This window comes from Capra hircus, chromosome 13, assembly GCF_001704415.2.
Source record: "Capra hircus breed San Clemente chromosome 13, ASM170441v1, whole genome shotgun sequence".
NCBI classification, from domain to species: Eukaryota; Metazoa; Chordata; class Mammalia; order Artiodactyla; family Bovidae; genus Capra; species Capra hircus.
Genome location: NC_030820.1, coordinates 63731901 through 63757752, shown reverse-complemented (window position 1 = coordinate 63757752; position 25852 = coordinate 63731901). Strand labels below are relative to the sequence as shown.

The 25852-nt window shown below is 49.1% G+C and overlaps 1 protein-coding gene across 2 annotated transcripts; it reads left to right on the top strand.

The window, feature by feature from the left end:
* Nucleotides 1061-25411, top strand: GGT7 (gamma-glutamyltransferase 7). Of its 2 annotated transcripts, none has more exons than XM_013968900.2 (15): nt 1061-1269; nt 8372-8607; nt 8980-9131; nt 10609-10726; nt 11595-11662; nt 11877-11950; nt 12504-12700; nt 14797-14884; nt 16413-16540; nt 16711-16799; nt 17506-17655; nt 17774-17891; nt 18656-18793; nt 20811-20910; nt 24671-25411. In XM_013968900.2, exons 1-15 carry the CDS (start codon nt 1101-1103, stop codon nt 24832-24834), a joined length of 1989 nt encoding a protein of 662 aa, XP_013824354.2. In that variant the 5' UTR covers nt 1061-1100; the 3' UTR covers nt 24835-25411. The 2 variants fall into 2 exon arrangements, with proteins under 2 accessions (XP_013824354.2, XP_017913238.1); XM_018057749.1 differs by having other exon boundaries at nt 10609-10738.

Here is a 25852-nt window from a genome sequence, read left to right as displayed (position 1 = left end):
GATTTAATCTTCACAACCAGAGACGGCTGCTATTATTCTCTCCATTTTACAGATGAAGAAACCCATACTGAACGAAATTAGGTACTTTGCCCAAGATTACAGTTTGTAAGTGGTCACAGATGGAATAGAAGAACCCATAGACCCATTCCCTACCCTCTCTCACCCCAGCCCATTCCTGCTGTATCATCACCACCACCATTTCTTCTTTCTCAAAGTGTCCTTTCCAGAATCACATAAAAAACTCTTTAAATAATGGTAAACACGCAGGTTCCAGAGATCCCATTCCAGCCAACTAAATCATGATTGCTAGAATGCCATCTAGAGACCCGCTTTTAAAATCCTAACATGAGCTCAACACTTGCTAATAGGTCAGGGTTCCCAGAAGGGATTGTGATTGAAAGAGGAGTTGGCGAAATGCTGAGGAGGGTGTTCCAGGGAAGGATCCGACGACCCAGGAGAGACGTCCAAGAAGCGGTCTCAAAATGAAGCAGGTTGTGGATGAAGTAGGGGGCTGGGGCTGGGGGCAGAGGCGGTGATGAAAGCGGAATCTGAAGTCGAAAGAGGTCTCTGGGGTCGGAGGAAGTATTAGATAGGAGAATAAGGATCTTGGAGTTCAAGAAGGGGTCTGAGGTTCGAGAAGTCTGGCATTAGAGACAGCATCTGGGCTCGACGAGAGGTTTGCAGTCAGTGAACTGGACTGCGAGCCGATGAGGGAACCTGGAGTCTGAGGTTTCTAGCTCAAACTAGAAGGAAGAAGGGGTTTGGTCACTGGGCTGCGTGAGGTGCCCCGAGCCACTAAGGTCGCGCTTACTGAATGCTCTTCCCCTCCAGACTCCCCACTGCGCGACCCCGATCGTCCTCCAGCTTCTGCACCCACACCCCTAGCCCTACCTACGCGCCCGGTGCAGGCTGATAACGCTAAGCGGGAGGGGGCACGTCAAACCCCGACACCTGGGTCAGAGTTTGAGGCGCCCCCTCCCGGCCGTCCAGGAGCTCAGGCCCCGCCCTCCTCCTCCCCCGGCCCCCCCACCTCCACCCCCGCCCGGCCCCCGCCGCAGCACTTCCGGCAGGCGCTGCGCTGCTGGGGGGCGCGGGCGAGGATGGCGGCGGAGAACGAGGCCAGTCAGGAGAGCGCCCTGGGCGCCTACTCGCCGGTGGACTACATGAGCATCACCAGCTTCCCGAGGCTGCCGGAGGATGAGCCGGCGCCCGCGGTCCCTCTGAGGGGCCGCAAGGACGAAGATGCCTTCCTGGGAGACCCGGATACCGGTGAGGCCCGCTTGCCCCATCCCTGCCCCCTGGGACGTCTCTGGTCCTCCTTCATCTGCGCGGAGCATCACCTCCAGCTCCAGCTCCCTAATTCATTCCCTTCTCCTGGACCTCGCCCTTCTCCTCCCTTGTCTCTGTTAATTTTCTGGTGGGGTTGGGGATGCATCTCTGCCTTGGAGGCTTAGGATGCGACAAGGGAAGGGATGCCGGAGACTGCAGTAGGAGGGGTTGGGGTTACCCCTTGCGAAGAACCAACTAATAAGGAAGGAATGTCGAAGGGGAGTTCCTAAGGAACAGTTGTGATCACCCAGCAGAGGATTTTCTCTAGTCACAGAGAACAGAATAGGAGAAATCAAGTCAGAGACTGCAGCAGGATGGATAGAGGGTAGATCTTGAGAAGAACTTCCCCACAGCCAGGGATTGTGGGAAGGAAAGACCATGAGAAGAAGCTGAAAATCTCTGTATGTTCTCAGCTGTCTGTGAACGATGAGTATTGGGAGACAGGGGGATGGCCCATATGACCTCTCAAAGTCCTTGGGGACCAGAGCACCTTCATTGCTCTGTGGCTACCTCACCCTGCCCAGAGCAGTGGATCAGGCCAGAATGTTAGTAAGGTACCCTGCCCCCTAGCAAGCAGGCTCCAGAATTTTACTGTGTTATCTTCAGCACTCTACAGGAACTGCAAGAGGTGGGAATAGGGAGGCAGGAGACAGGACCTGGGGGAGACCAGGAGCTGAAAGCTCTCTGAGCAGTTTTTCCCTAATGTTCTTTCTCCTGTCCATGTGGCTCAGCTCTGTCCTCCCCTCCATTTTTCATCCTCCACCCCCCACCATCCCTCATTCCCTCAACGTCACTTCCTGGCATTAGAGCATCCTTCTGCTTCACTCTCTCTTCCTCTCAGTGCCTGCTCTTGAGCCCTGTCCCTTACCAGCCTGGCAGATTCTGCTTCTCTGGCTCAGCCCTCTCTAGCCTGGCCCTTCTGTAGCTACTCCTAGGCTGACAACCACCAATTCTTCCCCCGTCCACAACTCTCCAGTCACCTGGCTCTGACTAGCAGCCCCTGTCAACCTGACTCAATTGTAGCCTACACGGAGGGGATATGAGGGGACCATGGGAGGCTTATGGCCATCACATGTCAAAGCTGCAGATTAAATCTTCTTTTTTAAAGGGAGTAGCCCCAGAATCAGAAGGAAGCAGGAGAGAAGTGGGAGGATATGTCCTGGTGGATACCAGGACTGAAACCAGGTTCTTTATACAGGAGTCAAGAATACCACTTCTGGTCCCAACAGTGCCCCGACTCACCGTGTGTCTATGGGCACATATACCCTGATCTGGGCCTTAGTTTCTTCTTCCAGCTCAAAACTGGGAATGCCTATCTCCCGATCTAGAGATTAGAAACCCCTGATATCTTTTATCCTTCTTTCCTATGAATGTCTTAGCATTTGTCAAAACTGGTGATTATTTATTTGGGTGACTTTTGATTACAAGCCCTATGAGGATGGGATCATGGCTGTCTTGTTCACCATCCTTTATGCACCATCCAGCACAGTGCTAATCTCTCAGCAAAAATTGTTGAAGAAATAAATGAATGGAAAGAGATCTCAAGATGAAAGAACGGCAGAGGAGGGAGTTCTCAAACCTCAGAGAATTCCTTAAGGAGTTAGTACAGGTTCTGCCCACAAGTGTACAAAAATCCCACAAAGACCGTGGTCACTGGAGTTTCTGGGAACCTGCTCTTTAGACCAAGCTGTGTGTTAAGGTTCCAAGGACCTTGCCATCCTACCTGTGTGGCCATGTCTTCTGTCACTCTTTTCCAAGCCCCAAGGCTCCTCTAAATCAGCGGGACCACCCTACTGGCTAACATGTCCTCCTATGTTCTCAATCTCCTGGCTCCACTGGGTGGCACTGCCCTATCCTCTATGCAGGACTTTGGTTGTGCCCAGCTAGTCTCTAGCCTGCTGTTTCCCAGAACCAAGTGTCAGGCACCCTGCAGTAGGCTCTGTGGGTAACGGAGCTAGATGGTGACCACTCCACGATTGGGGAGAACTTTCTTTGCTCTTTGCTGAGTTCCAGGCCCACGTGTTCTTCTCTTTCCCAGACATCTGCCTCTAGATGTCCTGCAAGTCCTTCACCTTCCGCATGTTCTGTGCTGTTCTCATCATCTCTTCCCCATTAATCTGTTCTCCCCCCAATGTCACTCTCAATTAATGACACTGCCATTCATCCTGTCCCAAAGTAGAAGCCCTGGAGCTACCCATGGTTCTCTCCCTTCCTCTCATTTCCAGATGGTGATCAGATGCTTTCTGTCCCCCTCCTAAGTATCTTCCAAATTCCATCTCACCATCCCTGGCATCACCACTGTAGACTAAGCTGCCATCCTCTTTGATCTGTATTACCCATAGGCTTCTAGCTATTCTTCCTGCCCCGTTCCTTCTTCCCCACCCCTCCCAACTCAGTCCCCATTTCTGATCATGTCACTCCCTATTTCAAAAATCTTTAATGATTCTCTCCTTAAGGGAATAAGCAAGCCAGATATGATCCTAGTCTCCTGCTAAGCTCTCTCTCCTGAGTTCTAGCAAATAAACTATTTTAGGGTTCATTTCTTATGTGCTGTGCTGTGCTAAGTCACTTCAGTCATGTCCAGCTCTTTTTGACCCTATGGACTGTAACTTGTCAGGCTCCTCTGTCCATGGGATTCTCCAGGCAAGAATACTAGAGTGGGTTGCCATTCCTTTCTCCAGAGGATCTTCCCAACCCAGGGGTTGCGTCTCTTACACCTTCTGCATTGGCAGGCGGGTTTTTACCACCAGCGCCACCTGGGAAGCCCCTCGTCTCTCATAAACCCAGTTAAAACTGAGAATGTTACTGGGTAGCATAACTGAAAAGTTCAGGATATAGGGCTTCAGGCATAGCTGCAATGAAGTACCTGAAAAAGAATTGGCTTTTCTCCATCTTTTGCTTTGCCTTCATTATTGTGGGCTCATCTTCAGAAAGCCTCTCATCTTGTGGGGGTACGAAGCCCCCAGTAGTAACAGGCTTACATCTTATCATCTTAGCAACCTAGCCAGAAAGAAAGTCTTTGTCTTTCCCAGTATTCTAGCAAGCAACCAAACAACCACAACAACAACCCGGAGTCTAAGTATCATTGGTGCTGTTGCTGGTCACATGCATCTGAACCAATCACTGTACTGAGGTCCCTGTTCTGATTGGCTAGACCTAGGTTATATACTCACTCTGGTCAGGAGGAGGGAATGAGGAATGAGAGAGGGGAACTGGTGTTCTCTAAAAGAAAATTGAATGAGGACTGGTGTCTAAGCAAATACAAATTAGATGCCTACTAAGCCAACTGCCTTTGATAGCTCCTGCTGTTGTCCCACAAATTCAGAATAGCCAAAAGTTACACTCATTTTTCTTCTTCTGAAAGACTTGTTTCTTCTGGTCCCAAACTAGCCTTTTCCCAGTGTCTTGCTGTTGTCCTTACACATCAGTAAAATCAATGATATTTTCTCCCCACCACTTAACACAGTTCAGTCAGTTCAGTTCAGTTCAGTCGCTCAGTTGTGTCCGACTCTTTGCAACCCCATGAATCGCAGCACGCCAGGCCTCCCTGTCCATCACCAACTCCCGGAGTTCACCCAGACTCGCATCCGTAGAGTCAGTGATGCCATCCAGCCATTTCATCCTCGGTTGTCCCCTTCTTCTCCTGCCCCCAATCCCTCCCAGCATCAAAGTCTTTTCCAATGAGTCAACTCTTCGCATGAGGTGGCCAAAGTACTGGAGTTTCAGCTTTAGCATCATTCCTTCCAGAGAAATCCCAGGGTTGATCTCCTTCAGAATGGACTGGTTGGATCTCCTTGCAGTCCAAGGGACTCTCAAGAGTCTTCTCCAGCACCACAGTTCAAAAGCATCAATTCTTTGGCGCTCAGCATTCTTCACAGTCCAACTCTCACATCCATACATGACTACTGGAAAAACCATAGCCTTGACTAGACGGACCTTTGTTGGCAAAGTAATGTCTCTGCTTTTGAATATGCTATCTAGGTGGGTCATAACTTTTCTTCCAAGGAGTAAGTGTCTTTTAATTTCATGGCTGCAATCACCATCTGCGGTGATTTTGGAGCCCAAAAAAATAAAGTCTGACGCTGTTTCCACTGTTTCTCCATCTATTTCCCATGGAGTTGGTACCCAGTAAATATTTTTATTGAATAAATGGAAAATGATATTCACTTATATATTTATATGTTCATATGTAATGTACATTATATTATATATTTATATTGCATATTCATATATTATATATATTTATATTATATATTCATAATAAATGATTGGTAGAATAAGAAGATTTGAATATATCTAATTGTGATGGGGCCATAGAACCTTTATCTTCTGGCTCCTCATATCTTATTGGAAAAACAGATTTAAGGACAAGATCCTGGAAATATAAACTTGAATTAGTATATAAGGTTCATTTTGGAGGGCAGAATTGGCTCCTGATGCTATGTGGAGCAATGGAAAAGACGTTTTCAAGTTATGGAGACTCTTGATTCTGCTATCTGTTTGTTTTTTACTCTAAGCAGGCAGTATCACCTTCTTCAGCCCCAGTTTACTTTTCTGTATAATGGAGAAAGTGGACTCTCAGAAGTTATGGGAGCGGAGGGAATGTATATAAAGTTCCTAGTATAGTTAGCATCAATAAATCTAAGTTCAAAACCCTCTCCTTCATTTGAAATCTCTAGGAAACAAGGAGAGTTCTGGATCCACAGTGGGAATTTAACATGTTTGTTGAGTGAATTCCAGTTTTATTTACAGACTCTGGTGTTGGTGCTGAGGGTTGGAAGCAAACATAATCAACTGAGTTGTTGCTGTTTAGTCACCAAGTTGTATCGGACTCTCTGTGACTCCATGGACTGTAGCCCGTGAGGCTCCTCTGTCCTTGGGATTTTCCGGGCAAGAATACTGGAGTGGGTTGCCATTTCCTTCTCCAGGAGATCTTCTGGACCTAGAAGGGACTGAACCCGCATCTCTTGCATCTCCTGCTTTGGTAGATGGATTCTTTACCACTGTGCCACCTGGGAAGCCTGCAAATACACACACACACATTCTTTTCCATCATGGTTTATCACCGAATATTGAATATAGTTCTCTGTGCCATTACCTCTTCCAGTGGACCATGATTTGTCAGAACTCTCCTCTATGACCCCTCCTTCTTGGGCTGCCATGCATGCCATGGCTGACAGCTTCACTGAGTTATGCAAGTCCCCTCCCTGTGACAAGACTGTGATCCATGAAGGGAATGTTGATACTGAAAGAAGTGAAAGTGTTAGTCATTCAGTCATGTCCAACTCTTTGCCCCCCATTGATTGTAGCCTGCCAGGCTCCTCTGTCCATGGGGTTCCCCAGGCAGGAATACTGGAGTGGGTTGCCATTTCCTTCTCCAGGGGATCTTTCCTGACCCAGGGATCAAACCCAGGTCTCCTGCATTGCAGTCACATTCTTTACCATCTGAGCCACCAGGGAAACCCCTATTAGTTATTCCCAAAAAGTGGAAAGGAGGAAACAGAAAGCCACAGACCAATGTCCTTTATAAACTTATGTGTAAAAATCATTAAGAAAATACTAGCAAACCAAATCCACCTATATATAAAAAGGATTAAATATTGACCAGGTAGAGATTATCCTAGGATATTCCTATGACATCTCGAAATCAGTATAATATACCATATTAGAATAAAGAGCCAAAGCATTTGATCATCTTAATAAACATAGAAGAAAACTTTTGACAGAATCCAATATTCTATTTTAATCAAAATACTAAGCACAGCAAGAATGGACTGGAACTTCCTCAGTATGATAAAGGATCTGTGAAAAACTCCAAAGCTAATCTAATACTTGATAGTGAAAAGCTTAATGCTTTCTTCCAAAGATCAAAACCAAGATATCTTCTCACAGCACTTCTGTTGAACACTGTAGAATAAATTCTAGACAGGGAAATATGTCAAGGGAAAGAAATACAGGGCATCTATATTGGAAAAGAAGAGATAAAACTCTCTATTCCCAGATATCAGGATCTAGTATATGTGAAATCCTGAGAAATTAATAAACTATTAGAACTAATAAATGAGCTTAGCCTAGTTGTAAGATAGAAATTCGAAGTGTTGTATTTCTGTATCCTACGAATTGGAGAAGGCAATGGCAACCCACTCCAGTACTCTTGCCTGGAAAATCCCATGGACGGAGCAGCCTGGTAGGCTTCAGTCCATGGGGTTGCAAAGAGTCGGACACGACTGAGCGTCTTCACTTTCACTTTTCACTTTCATGCATTGGAGAAGGAAATGGCAACCCACTCCAGTGTTCTTGCCTGGAGAATCCCAGGGATGGGGGAGCCTGGTGGGCTGCCGTCTATGGGGTCTCGCAGAGTGGGACACGACTGAAGCGACTTAGCAGTAGCAGCAGCAGCAGTGCTATACAATAGGACCATGTCATCCTTCTTTTTCTTCAGAGTACCTGCCACAACTTGTAATGATATACTCCTTTGTTTACTTGTTTTTTATCTTCTTTCCACTGGTCTTCAAAACCCATAAGGGCCAGAAACTGTCTGTTCCATTCCCCTAGCATCTAGCATGGGACCCGACAAACATATTTGTTGAAAGAATGGATGGATGGATAGATCAGGGAAACAAGGTTGGAAGCCAGGGCCTGTCCACTAGGTTTATGGAGCTGCCTGGTGGCCTAGAAGGCTGGGCCTCAGCTAGGGCAGGATCTGGTTTCCAGGGAGAGCCCAACCCCCGCCTCTCCAGGAAGTGTTCTCAGCGCTGGGTCCTGGGTCCCCGGCAATTTGGTCTAGGGACGGGAGGGAATCCAGCCACCCTGCTGCCCAGTTGGGAGGTCCCAGTCTTTTTCAATCTGGGACCACTCCCCACCCCCACTCCGCCCTCCCTGGGGTGCCTCGGAGAGACGCTGAAAGGGGGGCAGTGCTGTCTGGTGGCATCTGTTTGACGTGGGCGGAGAGAGGGGAGGGGGACGCAGAACAACCCCGCCTAGAGAGCGGGTAGGGCCAGGTGAGAGGAGCCCAGACAGACCCCCGGCCCGCCGCCCGCAGACCCGGACTCCTTCCTGAAGTCGGCGCGGCTGCAGCGGCTGCCTTCGTCGTCGTCGGAGATGGGCAGCCAGGACGGGTCGCCGCTGCGAGAGACGCGCAAAGATCCGTTCTCCGCGGCGGCGTCCGAGTGCTCCTGCCGCCAGGATGGGCTCACGGTGATCGTCACGGCCTGTCTCACGTTTGCCACGGGGGTCACTGTGGCGCTTATTATGCAGATCTACTTCGGGGACCCCCAGGTGAGGGGTTGGAGGCGGGGGGTCGGAGAGGGAGCGGAGAGAACCAGGAGAGGAGGGGTGAGGAAGCGCTGGAGGAGACCGTGGGAACCGAGGACGGGCTTGAGTGATGGAAGAGGGTCAGCAAATAGAAAGGGGAGAGGGCGGTGACTTGGGGGAAGGACGGTCTCAAGGGAGGGGCTCCCGGGCGTGAGGGGGACAGAGCTCACAGAAGGGAACGGATCGGGTCGGGGGCAGACTCGTAGGCAAAAGTCTTGGGGATAAAAGGGCAGGCCTCCCGTCCCCAGCCTCTGTTGGAGGTCCTGGCGTTAGTGGAGGTGCCTTAGGGAGGTAGGGGGTCTCCTACGGCCCCACCTAGTTCCTTGTCCCTTCCAGATCTTTCACCAGGGAGCTGTGGTGACTGATGCCGCCCGCTGCACATCGCTGGGCATCGAGGTGCTCAGTAAACAGGGATCCTCCGTGGACGCGGCTGTCGCAGCGGCACTGTGTTTGGGGATCGTGGCTCCGCACAGTTCTGGTCTGGGCGGGTAAGAAGCTCCCAGCTCTGAGGGTTGGGGTGCCCCAGGGCTACTTCCGTCTCTTGGTCTATCATCTTCATGTGGGAGATCTAGTTTGAGCAGAGGGGAGACGGCCCCAACTCCTTACGTTTGCTCTTTCTACACCTAGTTTACCCCCTTGTATTTTCATGGAGTCAGAGGAGGTGTTTTCCTTTAACTGGGAAAATGACTTCATAAAGCTATAAACTGAGGTATACATCTGGGAGTATGTTGTCATTAATTAAGACTGTGATACTTAAATTTTTAGGATTTACAAATCCCTAAAACAAATCCCTGTGAGTCTGATGAAAGCAATGAATCCTCTATCCTCCAAAAATAAATCCCCACCCCACCCTGCCCCCATGGGTTCATGCATGCTCATTCACTTCAGTTCCACTCTTTGCGACTCTATGGACTATAGCCCTCCAGACTCCTCTGTCCATGGGGATTCTCCAGACAAGAATACTGGAGTGGGTTGCTATGCCCTCCTCCAGTGATCTTCCTGACCCAGGGATGGAACCCATGTCTCTTAATCTCCTGCATTGGCAGGTGGGTTGTTTACCACTAGCGCCACCTGGGAACCCCCTACCCCAGGGTAAAACCTCCTAAAACAAAAATGATAAACTGGCTACCTACAGGCCACCCCCAGCACACAGCCTGGTTTGGTTTGCACCCTTAAATTTTTAAATTTTTTTTTGCTAATATTAAAAAATTGAGAATTTTTTCATAAAAATCTAGATCTCTAATATTTCTTGGACAGTCACGAGACCTGATAACACTGGGCCTACATTCTCATGTGGCTGCAATTATCTGGAGCTGAATAGAAGCTGCTTCCCACGATGGGGCTTGTACTGTCCACTTGGCCACAATTCCTACCACTCCCTTTTGTTTATCTGTCCTGCTTTCTCTATTACATGAGTCGGCTGCAAACCAGTTATCTCAGATATAACCCCCATCTCAGATGGAAACAAACCATAGACCAGGGACAGGCTGACCAAGTCCATATCTTGGCTCCTGCAAGACACACCCTCCAGGCCCTGACTTTTGTGTATGGTCTGTGCTTACATAATTCAGTCCTGGGAGAGGGAGCAAGGCCATACCACAGACGCAGGTGCAGGAAGCTGGCAGGGGTCCAGCTTGGTCGGGGAGGGGGCTAATGGGGGAGGGGGAGTAGAATGTCCTGCTCTCCCAGTCTCTGGGTTTTTCTTAATCAGGGATTAAAGTCTCCAGTAACAAACAGGCTGGAAGAGGTCCATGGATTCTGAGTTCCCAAACCCCTTGATTTCACTCCCCATCTTGGGGAGGTAGCTCAGGCTCTGAACCTCTGCTGGAGAGGGAGCTCAGACCCCTGACTCCAGATGACAAACAGACTACAGCCATCACCATGGGGGAGGTTGAGGAATGGCAGGTTAATGGTTCAGAGGAGTGGCATCTTATCATCACCCTCCCTCTTCTGTGTCTATCCTAGGGGGGGAGTGATGCTGGTACATGACATCCGACGAAATAAGAGCCACCTAATTGATTTCCGGGAGTCTGCACCTGGGGCTCTCAGGGAAGAGGCCCTGCAGAGATCCTGGGAGACCAAGGTGGGGACCCTGGTGAGAAGAGGGGGGGTGTCTTCCTTTACTGCCCTTCTGCTAACCTCAGCATTACTTTGCTGAATATTTACTATGGAGACAAGGAAAAGAGTTAAGTAAGATGATCTCAGGCCATGAGGGAGATAGGCAGCCCCCCAAAATAAAATAATGCACCAAAAAATCTGAGTGATTGATAACAGGCAGTAAATAACACCTGACTTCTCTGGCGACCTTGCCTATCTGGCACATAAGAAAGAAGAAGAAAGGCCACTGGGTAGTCAGAGAGGTCACAAAATAGCTGCATTATCACTCACACATCTCATTCTGAGGCTGTTGTTGGTGACTTTCCCAGTCCCTGACATACTGGAAGATTATAGAGGAAGTGCTGGAAGCAAACCCACTATCTACTGAATCCAAAGGAGGAAATAGAATAACTCGGAGAAATAAATATTTAGTGCAGTAGCAAAAGCCCAACTCACCCCTGAATTATCACAGTTCAGAGTAATGGTGATGTGATAATGAAAAGGTTAAATGAAGGTCCCTTGTCCACTGTTCTAAAGGACAAGAGTAGGTATAATCCAATATAAACAGGTTTCTATCTAAATTGTTGTCTCGGCCCTTAAAAGGGTTTGCTTAATTTATAAATCTCTCGGTTATAATAGAGAAAGGAAGCCTTTCTGCATTTACTGATAGGAAATCAGGGAGATGGGAGGAATGCATGCTGGGGACAGCTTGTCCCTTCTCTGGGATACTTGGCCTGTGTCTCTCCCCTGTGCCAGCCCCCCATCCCTGGCTTGGGGCTCTGCGGAGTTCAGCCCAGCACCCCCCCTTCCAGTGACCTGGTCTCCTCTCTCCCTCACCTGCCCGCCTTGCCCAGCCCGGGCTCTTGGTGGGGGTTCCCGGAATGGTGAAGGGGCTACACGAAGCTCACCAGCTCTATGGCAGGTAAGGATTCTCCCCCTGGGGACCAGGGACCCCTGCCTGCACTCCTCCTTGGGTGGCCTTCTCCTACCTTCCTGGATTCTCCCCTTCCCAACTTCCCCCTCCTAATATCCCCTTTGGTTGCCAGGACTCTCCTTCCCAGGAACCCCCCTCCCCCCCAGGACCCCTCTTCCTTCCCCCAGGACCTCCTCCACCCCCTGCTCTCCGGCTCCCCCAGGCTGCCATGGTCCCAAGTCCTGGCCTTTGCAGCAGCTGTGGCCCAAGATGGCTTCAACGTGACCCATGATCTAGGTCAGTGGGGCCTGGGGGTGGAGGGAAAGGCATGAGGTTGATGGAGAGGGGAGAGGAAACCTCTGTGATTTGGGTCGGAAGCCAGGAAGTGCCTCTCTTCTGATTGGCTCCTCAGACCCCCCTACCCACACCACTGGTAGCTTCATTTTGTGTGTGTGTGTGTGTGTGTTCAGTTGCTTCAGTACTGTCGGACTCTTTGCAGCCCCATGGACTGTAGCCCACCAGTCTCCTCTGTCCATGGGATTCTCCAGGCAAGAATACTGGAGTGGGTTGCCATTCCCTTCTCCAAGGGATCTTCCTGACCCAGGGATCCAACCCGTGCCTTTTGCCTGTCCTGCATTGGCAGGCAGATTCCTTACCACTGGGCAACATCTCTGAGAGGGAGTCTCAAATCGGGGGATCTGGGAGGGGTTCATATACAACCCACCTCCTCGGTAACAGGCTCCTGGAGGGGCCTGAGGTCTTATGGGCCTACCTCTCAGCCCTCATCCACCCTACCTGTTGCGCGTATAGTCCCTCCGCCCCCAGCCTAGCCGCGCATCCCTGCCTGCAGCCCAAGCCCTGGCCGAACAGCCGCCACCCAACGCCTCTGACCGCTTCCGTGAGACGTTCCTGCCGATGGGCCACCCACCACTACCTGGCTCTTTGCTGCGTCGGCCTGACCTGGCGGCCGTGCTGGAGGTGCTCGGCACCTACGGCCCCGCCGCCTTCTACGCAGGTGGCAACCTCACGCTGGAGATGGTGGCGGAGGTAAGCGCCTGTAGCATATCCCCTGCCCCCGCCCTGCCTCGGAGGACCCTACTTTAGGGAAGTCCTCTTCCCCCTTGCTTCCCGTTTTCTTTCTACATGTGTTTACTGGGGATTCCATGCATTTGAAATTCTAGAATAGACACAACTAACTCACCTCAGAATCAGATCAGTGGTTTGGGGATTGGAGGAGTTGACTGGGACGAGGCGCAAAGAACCTCCTAGGGTGATGAGAATATTTTGTCTTGATTGAGAGGGGTATCTTTGAGCTCCCCAGTGTTGGGACCAACTTGTACAGTGGGCTGTCCTGGCCCTCCCAGGCTTAGTGGGGACCCAGGATCAGCCTCAGCTTCCCTGAGCCCACAGTCCCACCCTGCTCCCTGGGTTTTCTACGGAGAGACACAGTTGTCACTGGTGACTCTCAGGATTAGGGAAGATTGACACAAGGGCTTACCAACCTACTCCAAAGAGTCTTAGTCTGAGGCAGTAATGGGTTCGGGACCATTGTTGATAGTTCAAAACCACCAATGGAAAATTATGTTTGAGATAAGGATTCACGGACCAACTGAGTGATTCTCTCATTTGTGCATTGGGGGTGGGAATTAAACAGGCCCGTCATTCATTCTGCATTCATGGAGCACCTGCTCTGTACCAGCCTCAGTGCTGGGCACTGGTGTTATGGATGTGGTGATAGACACCCATCTCAAATGGATTTCCCTGGAAAGCCCAGCAGAGTACTGGCTTTAGATCTCCTGGGTCCAGGGGCTCCATCCATACTTGGTCAGTCTCTTTTTCCATCTCACAACTCTGTTTTCCTCTATTTGAAGTCACTCTCTGTCAGATCCTTTCCACACCTGCTCTTCACCAGCCATCCTTCCAGCAAACCATCACAGAGAAAGAGCCTTCTCACTCCAGTACTTCCAGCAAAGCCTCAAGGCTAGGTCTCATTGGCCCATTATGGATCTATTCCCAAACCAATCACAGTGGCATGGAAAAGAAATGCCCTGATTAGCCAGACCTGGGTTGCATATCTTCTGGTGGTGGAGAAAGGAATGAACAAAATTCTAACAAAAAACCATCAGAGCTTTCCCACAGTTGAGTTTATTAACTTACCAGACGAAGCCAAGAAATTCAATGTGTAGGTCACTGAGGGTAGTTTAGAAGCCAGAGGTTTCAAGTTCTAAAAGAGTACTAAAAAAAAAAAAAGGAGGGGATTCCTAGTGGTTATGGTAATTTAGGATTAAAAAATAGGATGTTGGATAGAATGAGCCCATAAGTTTGTACAAGATTGGATCATTGGTCAGTGGAGTACTCAGTTATGTCCAGTAAGGGCTGTTACTACCAGGGTCATCCATAGTTCATGATTTTGGAGTGACTTTAGTTGATTGTAGTGAAATACAATGGCACCCCACTCCAGTACTCTTGCCTGGAAAATCCCATGGATGGAGGAGCCTGGTGGGCTGCAGTCCATGGGGTCACTGAGGGTCGGACACGACTGAGCGACTTCACTTTCACTTTTCACTTTCATGCATTGGAGAAGGACATGGCAACCCACTCCAGTGTTCTTGCCTGGAGAATCCCAGGGACGGGGGAGTCTGGTGGGCTGCCGTCTGTGGGGTCGCACAGAGTCGGACACGACTGAGCAGCAGTAGCAGCAGCAGCAGTGAAATACAGAATTCAGTTTTGATAGCTCCTAGGCAAGTGCTGCCATAAGTGGAAAATCTACATAGGCAGGGGGCAGTATGTGCAAAGACATAGAGTCATGAGTCCAGCACCTGCAGGTCACTCTGGTTGCTGTACAGAGCTCATTGGGGAGCAGCAGGACATGAAGTGGGAGAGGTAGGCAGGGGCCAGGTCACAAAGGGCCTTGGCTGCCAGGCTAGGGAGGTTATTCACAGATCATATCTAGCACAACACTTGGCACATACTGGGTGCTTATCGTTAGTGCTTTTTCCCTTTCCTTTTTCCTTGCGTAGTCACAGCTGATAGGGTTCCCTAAAGCTCATGATGGGAATCCAAACATATACCTTAAGCTAAACTGCATGCTCCCAGTGTGGTGTGTGACTCACAGTGGTGGGGGGTCATTCTCTCCTCTCCAGGCTCAGCATGCAGGGGGCGTCATAACTGAGGAGGACTTCAGCAACTACAGTGCCCTCTTGGAGAAGCCTGTGTGTGGCGTGTACAGAGGTGACCTCTCCCTCAGCCCCCAGGGTCCCCACTGAGGAGAAGCCTCCCAGTCCATGGCCACATCCTTTTGGCCTAGTGGTTCCTCCCCATTTCACAAGAGAGAAACTGAGGCAATGAGTTGCCTAAGCAGCCAACTGTTGAAGCAAGCCAGAGCCAGCCTACCTTCTGAAGTAGTCGTGGGGTCAGTTACCCCAAGTATTTAGGAGATGGAGAGGGAGGTCTGGTCAAAGGCTGAAGCCTAGGGTTTGGGGTTCTGGCCATGGGTTTTCTTGATTTGGGTTCTGTGTTGTCTCAGCTCCCTTCCCAGCCCCTCTGTCACTGCCTGTACTTCCTAAGATGAGTCCTTAAGACCAGTATCCATCTTAGCTTCATGTTAGAACAAACTCTTCAAGACAGAGGCCTTCCTCCTCATTGTGTTAAAAGGAAACTGAGGCCCTGGAGAGGAAACGAACTGAACCTACCAAACTCAAAACCAATGAGGAACCCAAAAAATCAAGCTTACGACATGGGTGAACTCCATGTTTGTTGAACCCAAAGTGGTGGGCTTCTGGGTTCCTCAGAAGGCCCTCAGGCCCTCTCTCCTCAGGAGGCCCAGATCACCTCAAGCTCCAGCAGAGGCTGCTTCTGTGTTCAGGTTTCCAGGCCTCAATCTCTTAGGCCTGACTCCTCTGCCAGAAGGGGTGGAATATTGAGCAATGGATGAGCATAGCCTTGGAGCCAGAAGACCTGGTTTTGGGTACCAGTTGTGCCATTCACCTTAAACAAGCCACTTCGCTCTTTGAGCCTTGTTTCTTTCCTTAAAAGGGAGATAATAATAGCACCTGCCTCTCAGGATACCAAGAGGAGTTGATGAGATGATGTTGGAAGTTGCCCTGAACAGAGTGGGCACTGAATGTGTCATCTTTGATTTCCATTTGCCCTCCCCAGGCTAGGTTCTCTTAGAAATGCCAGTACCTTGAGTACTCTGGGCTCTCCTTACCTCTTATAACCTTGGACCAGCTGCCTCATTTACAGTTTCCTCACCTGTACAATGGGGATGATAACAGTACCCATTATGAGGATTAAATGAGTTAATTAGTGTTATTTGTCAGGTATTATTATTCCTTTGATATCCAAACATCTAATAACAGAGACCTCAAATTGGAAGAGAAATTTGCTATTTCCAAGAAGTTTCAAGAGTGGGACCAGCAGGGGCCCTGAGAGAGGAGCTGAAAGGAGACATATGGTAGACCAGAAGTCTGGACATCTGAATACCTGTCTCTGCTCTGCCAATGGACTGCAGTGTGACTCTGGGCAATTCACTGTTTTCCTGAGCCTTAGTTTCCTCTTAAGGAAGAGGAAACAAAAGACAAACGTTCTGGCCCAGCCCTTGACTCACCATGTGAACTTGGGTGCACCCCTTTGCCTCTCAGTGTAGTTTCCCTATCTGGTAAGGAGGTTCAGTGCAGTGGTCTCCAGTCTGTGTGATGGTGGGATGTGGAGATGCCTTGACCCCTCCCCTGCCATCGGTCATTTCCTGTCCTTTCAGGCCACCTGGTTCTCAGTCCCCGACCCCCACACACAGGCCCTGCACTCATCAGTGCTCTCAACATCCTTGAGGGGTTCAATCTCACCAGCCTGGTATCCCGGGAGCAGGCTCTTCACTGGGTGGCAGAGGTAAGGCTGACCCCTTCGCTCCACCTGGGTCTGGAGACCCAAGAGTTGGGGGATGGGGTGCTGGCGTAAGGCCTGACTAAATCACCTCCAAGTTTCCTCACACAGGAAGATCCTGGTGTAGGTGCTGGGAGGAGCTTGGCAGCCTCTTCACACCCCTGCTCTGTTTACAGACCCTGAAGATTGCATTAGCTCTGGCCAGCAGACTGGGAGATCCCATCTACGATTCTACCATCACTGAGAGCATGGATGACATGCTCAGGTGGGCCCCCAGGAGCAGGACCCTGAGTACTACAGAGGTGGCGGCAGGTGTGGTGGCAGGTGTGGGGAGAGAATCGGGTGAAGCAGCTGGTGGAGCAGTAAGGCCCGCAGTCCCAAGTAAATGTCAGCTCAACCCCAGCTCATAGTGTGACACTAGATGCCTCCCTGTGTGCCTCAGTTTCCCCATCGGTACAACAAAGTGGTCAACTTCATACAGCTCTCAAATTTTTTTGATCCCAGTGAGTGAAAGTCGCTCAGTCATGTCTGACTGTTTGCAACCCCATGGACTGTAGCTTGCCAGGCTCCTCTATCCATGGGATTCTCCAGGCAAGAACACTGAAATGGGTTTACCATGCCCTCCTCCAGGGGATCTTCCTGACCCAGGGATTGAACCCGCATCTCACATATCTCTTGCATTGGCAGGCAGGTTCTTCACCACTAGCGCCACCTAGGAAGAAGGAGCTTTTCTTTTTTCCAGAAAAAATTGAATAACATCTAAATAAATTCATTCAATAACTATTTCCTGTTTATTTGCAATATGCCAGGAATAAGTGAACTTCTGTTCTCACTAGCAGTTCAGTAGTGGGGCAGGGGCTGGGGGAAGCAAGTATTAATCAAATAATTGCACAAAGAGACTCTGCTAAATGTGGTAGGTGGGGGTAAAGAGCGCCCAGTGTATGTTCATCTCCTACTTCTTATCTTTTCAGCAAAGTGGAGGCTGCCTACTTCCGGGGCCAGATCAATGACTCCCAGACAGCCCCTGTCCCACTCCTGCCCATCTATGAGCTCAATGGGGCTCCCACGGCTGCCCAGGTGTTGATCATGGGCCCTGACGACTTCATTGTGGCCATGGTCAGGTATGCCGACTCAGATCAGAACCTGGCGCAAAGGATCATTGGGACCAGGAAGGAGGTGGGGGTTGGGTAGGAGTAACGGCAGGCTCAGGACTCACCTGGCCCTGATCTTGGTCCCCAGCTCCCTGAACCGACCCTTTGGCAGTGGCCTCATCACCCCCTCGGGGATCCTGCTCAACAGCCAGATGCTGGACTTCTCTTGGCCCAACAGGACTGCTAACCACCCTGCACCCAGCCTGGTAGGGCCTCGCTTCCCTTCTCTCCTGGGGACCCTGAAATCTAGGTAGAAGGTGCAGTGGCATGACTGCCCCTCTCTCCCCACTTCTAGGAGATTATATTATCAAGTAAAACAGCTAAACAAGGTATCCACTTCCTCCCCAGCCCAAGTCCAGGGCTTAGAGCCTGGTGGATCCCAAGAAACCTCATCCCATTCTGCCATCATCTCACTGTGTGACCCGAGGAAGATCTTGTCTCCTCTCTGGGCCTCAGTTTCTTCACCTACTGTACAGTGAGGCTATTGGCCACCTTGGGTGGCCAATGCTTTGGGTACTTTGCAGAATTAGCAGTCTATGACTGTGTGATGCTGAGCACTGAAGGGGCTCTGAAGAGGGACCCAAAGAGAAAAGAGATATGAATTATTGTCTGTTGTGAGAGCAGTGTTCTTAGCATCCTGCAGGCTGGGTCCCAGCAGGATAAAGACAGAGATGCCCAGGGTGGGGATGAATCTGTTCCTTCTCACGGTCCTCTTTCTGGGCTTGATCCCTTTCCCGCCACCCGTGGTATCCCCCTAGCAGCCCTATAGTTCAGGGGATCCATTATCTACCTTGGTTATCCAAGGACCCTGCCCATTTCACAGACAGCAAACTATGGCCTGGGAATGGGCTGTCCCCATGAAAACTGGGGCTGTGGAAGGTTCAGGAGAGGGAGAGATGTTGGAAGAGTGGTGGAGTAAGCCTTTCCTGTCTTGTTCCACCTCTTATTCCCCTGTGATCTCTGACAACAGGAGAACTCGGTGCAGCCAGGGAAGCGGCCACTGTCTTTTCTGCTGCCCACTGTGGTCCGGCCAGCAGAAGGACTCTGTGGAACCTACCTTGCCCTGGGGGCCAATGGAGCTGCCCGGGGCCTCAGCGGCCTGACCCAGGTGAGGTTCCCCCAGGTAGGCCTTTCATGGCCAGGAGTCAAGCTGTGACCTGGGCTGTGGATGCCCCTCATGTCTCTGACTTGTCCTCATCTCTTGTTTATTTATTTTGGGGGGCTTCCCCAGTGGCTCAGCAGCAAAGAATCCACCTGCAATGCAGGAGACGCGGGTTCGATCCTTGGGTCAGAAAGATCCCCTGGAGGAGGGAATGGCTATTCACTTCAGTATTCTTGCCGCAAGAATCCCATGGACGGAAGGGCCTGGCAGGCTACAGTCTATGGGGTCGCAGAGTTGGACACAATTGAAGCAACTAAGCACATTTATTTTTGGCTGTGCTGGGTCCTTGCTGCTGTGTGCAGGATTTCCTTAGTTGCAGCGAGCAGGGGCCACTCTTCCCTGTGGTGTGTGGGCCTCTCACTGCAGTGGCCTCCCTTGCTGCAGAGCATGGGCTCTAGGCTTTGGCTTCAGTAGTTGCAGCTCTCCAGCTGCAGAGCATGTGCTCAATACCTGTGGCACACTGCCTTAGTGGCATGCGGAATCTCCTTGACCAGGGATCAAACCAGTGTCCCTTTGCATTGGCAGATGGATTCTCAACCACTGGACCACCAGGAAAGTCCCTGTACTCATCTCTTAACTCACGCAGCAAACATGGGCTGAGGCTGCTTTGTGGCAGTCCCTTCCTGAGTGCTGGGGACATAAACTACATCATTCTTGTAAAAATGGAGCCCTGAAGCTCCATGTCATCCCAGGTTTCAGGGAAATCACAGGGTCAGTAGAACTGAGAGGTCAGAGAGCATCTGGGCTGCTTGGGTTCTGTCAATGTCAAGTCCCATTGTGCCTCTAGTCATTATCCGAATAACAAGCAGCCCTCTTCAGGGTCTGATTTTGAAAGGGAGGGTCTGCTCCCTTCTAAAACATCTCACTACAGTTCCATGAAGGTCTTGAGTATCTGTTTTATGTGCCAGATCTGTACTTTGGCAGATGATGAGTTAATAAACCTGGGCTTTGGAATCAGACCCCTGTGGGCCCCAGCCTAAGTGCTGCTAATTTCCAACTATGTGGTGTTGGGGAATTCACTTAACCTCTCTGAATCTCAGTCTCCTCATCTGTAAAATGGAGATAATAACCAATAGCTAACATTCATGGAGCTTTTAGCAAGTGACAGGCAGTGTTATATGTGTTAACCTTATAACCTCCACTTTGGAAGAAATCCTTACTTCTGTTTCATAGATGAGGAAACTGAGACCCAGAGAAGTTCAGTTCAGTTTAGTAAGAATGGGCAAACAAGTAGGGGAAGAAGGTGGGATGAATTAAGAAAGTAGTACTGATATATATATATATATATGTGTGTGTGTATGTGTGTGTGTGTGTGTATACATATATATATATATATATACACACACACACACACTACTCTGTGTAAAACACTGGGAGGGCTCAGCTTGGTGCTCTGGGATGACCTAGAGGGGTGGGATGGGGGGAAGGAGGCTCAAGAGGAACGGGATATATATATACTTACAGCTGATTCACATTGTTGTACAGCAGAAACTAACACAACATTGTAAAGCAATCATCCTCCAATCTAAATTAAAAAAAAAAAAAAGGATGGGCAGGCAATTTGATTGCAGAGCGTACTCACACTTCCAACCCCAAAGCTGTAAGTATTTGCACGTAGTGTACCCTAGACCACTCCCATCTACTAGCCCTCTCCTGGCCAAGAAGAAGGGAGGAGAGCCGCGGCTTATATTAAAGGAGCCTGGGCACTAGTGTTGCCTCTTCCCTAGTTCTTTCCAAACTCTGGAATGAATCCCTTTTCTTCTCTGGCCCTTGGTTTCCCCTCTGTGTAATGGAGACGGTCGTCACAGGCCTCCCTGTCTTCTGGGGCTGTTCAGAAACTCAGATGACACCCCTGGTGTAAATGTTTCAAATACTAAGGAGTCTAGACCAGGGGCGAGGGCTGTGGAGGCCTGAACCTACACCTCTGGGACAGCCCTGACTTCTGCCCCCTGGCTGCCTGCAGGTACTGCTGAACGTCCTGACCTTGAATCGGAACCTGAGTGACAGCCTGGCCCGTGGTCGCCTGCACCCAGACCTGCAGACCAACCTCCTGCAGGTGGACAGTGAGTGAAGAGCAAAGGTCCCCATGGGGTGGGCACAGGGCAGGGTGGAGAAAGGGGCTTCTCCCAAGGGTGCCCCTTCCTTGACCGGCACCAGCTCCCTGCCAGTGAAAGTCAGGTTTCTTTCGACCAACTCCTATCAGAACAGTGAAAGGTCTGGGAATTGAAATCTACCCTGCTGTTTCCTGTCTGTGGCCTTGCAAAACGCAGGTCTCCACTCTGAGCCTTGGTTTTCTCATTTGTAAAATAAGATATAGTTGTTCATTTTGCAAACTGTTCATTCAAAAGTTGTACTGAATACCTACTGTGTGCCAGGTATTATCCTAGGTGCTGGGGACACTGCATTTACAGGCTTACAGGAAAATAAGGAAACATAAAAAAGTGAAATAAATTCTCCACAGAGCATTAAAGCAGGATGATATATATGAGTGACTCCATGACTGTGGAAGCTTTCTCTTTGGTGACATTTAAGCTGAGATCTGAAGAGTGAGAAAGAGGCTACCAGGAGAAGAACTGTGGCAGGAATGTAGGCCAAGGAACAAATGCAAAGAACTCACTGCAGGATTGGACTGGTGGTTTAGGAGTAGAAAGGAAACCAGGGTGATTGAGGGTGAGATAAGATCAGAGAAGCAGGCAGGGGCCAGATCAAAGACTTTACAGATTATGGTGAGGAGACAGACTTTCCTCTAAGAAGGATGGGTGCTTAATTTTGGACCCCACTTAATTTCATAACTGGGGAAGACTGTGTACCTTTGAGAAGTTTTTATTAGAGCAGTGTATTATGCTAGTCCAAAAGGGCTACAGAATTGAATGAGACATGGTCCTTGCTTGTTCAATCTCCCCATTTTACAGATAAAAAAAAAAACTGATGCTCACAGAGGTTATTAGTTAGTCAAAGGTAAACCAATAAATGGCAGAACTGATATCAGATACATGCCAAAGACAGTTTTTTACTCCATGGCTCTTGATATCTCCTGGACTGAGTAGTTACACCCTGTAGTTGGCCAATGTCCCTCGGATCCCAGCTGATGGGTAATGAGGTCAATTCCTTGAAAATGAATATTGCTCAACTTCTATCTTCTGGTTTCTATCGAGACCAGATAGAGTTACTATCTGGTTACTAAGTTACTGTGGGGGTGAGGGGTGTTCATCCCAGCCCTCCCTGGAAGGACACACAAGTCTAAGGATATGGAGAGTGGAGGCTTGGTGAAGGGAAAGTTCACGCCCTTGAGGGCTCTGGAAGGCGTTATGGAAGAAGTAACAACTAGCTGGGCCTTGATGTATGAGCCGAAATTTGGCATGTGGAGGTAAAGAACATTCTGGACCGGGGGAGGGGGTACACCTTGGGCAAAGGCAGAAAAAAATGGTTCAGAGAGCAGGCAAGAGGCCAGCTGAACTAGAGACATGGTTTCCCAAACTTCAGAATTTATCCAGTACCTTCATGACTTTTGCCATATTTGTATACCATTTAAAGCATTATTTACATAATGTGTGTCTACAAATGGACTTCCCTTTTCACCTAACTGTATTTTAAAAGTAAATCTTATAACCACAAATGGAAAAATGGCATCATTTGCCACAAACAGATGGTAAACAGCTATAAAAATAATCAAATTTTTTAGGTTTTAGTTAGATGTTTTTGCCCACAGATGGTTCTGAGGTCTGCTCTCTCTTAAAGAAAAAGATTAGAAATGTTAGAGACTAGACTAGGATGTAGTCCTTTCTATTATCGAAAGGACTAAAGTGAACCCCAGAAGGAATACATTTCCAACTTGGTGATGTAATGTTATTTAATATGTGTCTTTATCTCAAGAAGTAACCCCAAATCATCCCATTTGGGGAAATAAGAAGATCAGATTTTTGTTGAGCAGTGGGAGGTGAAGATACATGGCATACCATGAAGGTTCATGTTAAGGAGTATGGATTTTATCTAGTTCAGCAGGAGGAGAATATGACTTGATTTGTTTTATGTAGGGAAGGTGGATTGAAAGGAAGAGAACTTAAGTCAGAGAAACACAAGAAAGTGGCTGAGATAATGGTCCACGTAAAAGATGATGAAGACCTGAACTTATGCAGGAGAGTGAGATTGATTTCTTCATTTAGCCATTAAATTTTAAACATTTACTGTGTCCTCACTCTGTCCTAGGCAATGGGGATCAATAGTGAGCAAGACAGCATTCTTGCCTTTAAAAACTTGTTTTCTAATGAATACATAAACAAGTTGCAGGTGATGGTAAGTACTTTGAAAGAAAATAAAGCAAGGTAAAGATGACAGGGGCTGCTGTTTTAGATAGTGGTCAGGAAAGTTCTTGAAAACTAGAATGAAGTATGAGAGCCAGTTCTGTGATTATTTAGTAGGAGAGCATTGTAGGCAGAGAGAATAGCAGATGCGAAGGCCCTGAAGTAGGAGCATGTTTGACTTACTTGAGGGATCGCAAGGAGGCCAGCTTTCCTGGTAGCTCAGACAGTAAAGAATCTGCCTGAACCGCTGGGGGACCCAGGTTCAATCTCCGGGTCAGGAAGATCCCCTGGAGAAGGGAATAGCTACCCACTCCAGTATTCTTGCCTAGAAAATTCCATGAACCAATGAGCCTAGCAGGCTACAGTCCTTGGGGTTGCAAAGAGTTGGACACGACTGAGTGACTAACACTTATTTACTTAAGGAGGCTAGAGCAGAGTTAAGCAAGGAAGATAGTAAAAGGAAGTGAGAAGAGGAGTTTAAAGAGATGCGAGTTTCCTGATAATGTGAGCCTTAGAGACTTAGGTGAGGATTTTGGATTTCATTCTAAGAATCATCAAAATTGTTGGAAGGTTTTAAGCAGGGGAAGTGACATGGTCTGACTAATGGCTGCTATGTGAATAGGCTGTAGGGAAGCAGGACTAGAAGTACAAAGACCAGTTAGTGGACTGTTTGGTAATGCTGGCAAGTAATGATGGCAGCTTGGCCTAGACAGGTAGAATGAGACCCCCAAAGCCAAGCCCTTTTTCCAATATTAAGAATGATGACACATTACTGATCACTTACTATATTCAAGGCTCTGAGTTTTGTGCTTTGTGTATAATATCTGCTTTAGTCCCTGTAACAACTTTATGTGGTAAGTTCTCAGATAATACCCATTTTGTACATGAGGAAACTGAGGCTCAGAGAGGTAACACAATTTGCCAAGGTCACACAGCTCGTTAGAGAGAGTGCTCTAAACCAGTGATCCCCAATCTTTTTGGCACCAGGGATCAGTTTCGTAGAAGACAATATTCCCACGGACTAGAGTGGCTGGGAGATGATTTGGGGATGATTCGAGCACATTACATTTACTGTGCACTTTATTTCTAAAGCTTCCCTGAAAGCTCAGCTGGTAAAGAATCCGTCTGCAATGCAGGAGACCCCAGTTCGATTCCTGGGTTCGGAAGATCTCCTGGAGAAGGGAAAGGCTACCCACTCCAGTATACTTGGGCTTTCCTTGTGGCTCAGCTGGTAAAGAATTCACCTGCAAAGCAGGAGACCTGGGTTCACTCCCTGGGTTGGGAAGATCCCCTGGAGAAGGGAAAGACTACCCACTCCAGTATTTTGGCCTGGAGAATTCCATGGACTGTATAGTTCATGGGATTGCAAAGAGTTAGACATGACTGAGCGACTTTCACTTTCACTTTATTTCTAATCTAATGCCACTCCTGATCTGACAACGAGGTGCCAGTCCATGGCCCAGAGGTTGGGGACCCCTGCTCTAAACTCTCTGAATGTGTGTATGTTGGGGAATTCACACAGGTGAGTTCACAGAGGAAGAGATTGAGTTCCTGGAAGCCAGGGGTCACCACGTGGAGAAGGTAGATGTCTTATCCTGGGTCCATGGCAGCCGGAGAACCAATAACTTCATCATCGGTGTGAAGGACCCTCGGAGCCCAGATGCAGCCGGAGCTACCATCCTGTAGAGCAGCGGGGTGGGGCGGGAGTCTCTGCTCCCTGCCTTTGCATGTTCCTAGAGTCCCTCCTTCTCCCAGGTTTGGTCTTAGAGGGACCCCAGGGATGCCCCAGATCAGGGGCCAGAGGGGATGCTTAGCAAACCCTATCCCAGAGTAACAGGAAAATTCTCCATCTGGAAGCCTGTGGTGGTGGCAGTGGTGGTGTCAGTGTCCACAGGACCTTGAGGAGTCAGACTGTCTGTCTGTCTCCTTTCCCTCAGCCATGCAGGCCCTGAGCTTAGGGATGTGCTTGCAAACCCTTTTCAAGAGTCCTCACCACCCCAACATTGCCAGTTGGGCCTGACCTGGCCTTGTCTTCCAGCTCCTTTCTCCTGTCCCCAGCCTCATTTCTTAAATGACTAGGATTTTTTTAAAATGGACCATCCTAGGAAAGCGAGCGGGGGAGGGCTCTTCTCCTCCTCCCATCAGGTTAAGGTGGGGGCCTTACATCTGGGGGGCCCTGGGGTGTGGGGTAGGGGTGGGGGTGGGGACCAGCTCAGGGGCTTCCATTTGCAAAAGGGAATTAAAGAAAGAATATTGCTTAACCATGGCTCTGACTTATGTTTCGTTGTGCTGGGAGGGGAATGAGAGAGGAGACCTTGGCTCACCTTATCCCAGTAGCCCTGACTCCAGGGCAAGCTGGAATGAACTTTGTGGAGGTCATAACAATATCTGCCATCTATCCAAGACTGCTTCCCAGGTGGCACTAATAATAAAAAAAAACCAACTGCTAATGTAGGAGATTAAGAGACGTGAGTTCAATCCCTGGGTCAGGAAGATTCCCCTGGAGAAAGGCATGGCAACCCACTCCAGTTTTCTTGCCTGGAGAATCCCATGGACAGAGGACCCTGGTAGGCTACAGTCCATGGGATCGCAAAGAATCAGACACGACTAACTTAACACGTAGCAGGCACCCAAGACTAAAACTAGTAAAAATAATTAATAACAATAATTATAATGATAGACTCTATTGAACACTTACTGTGTA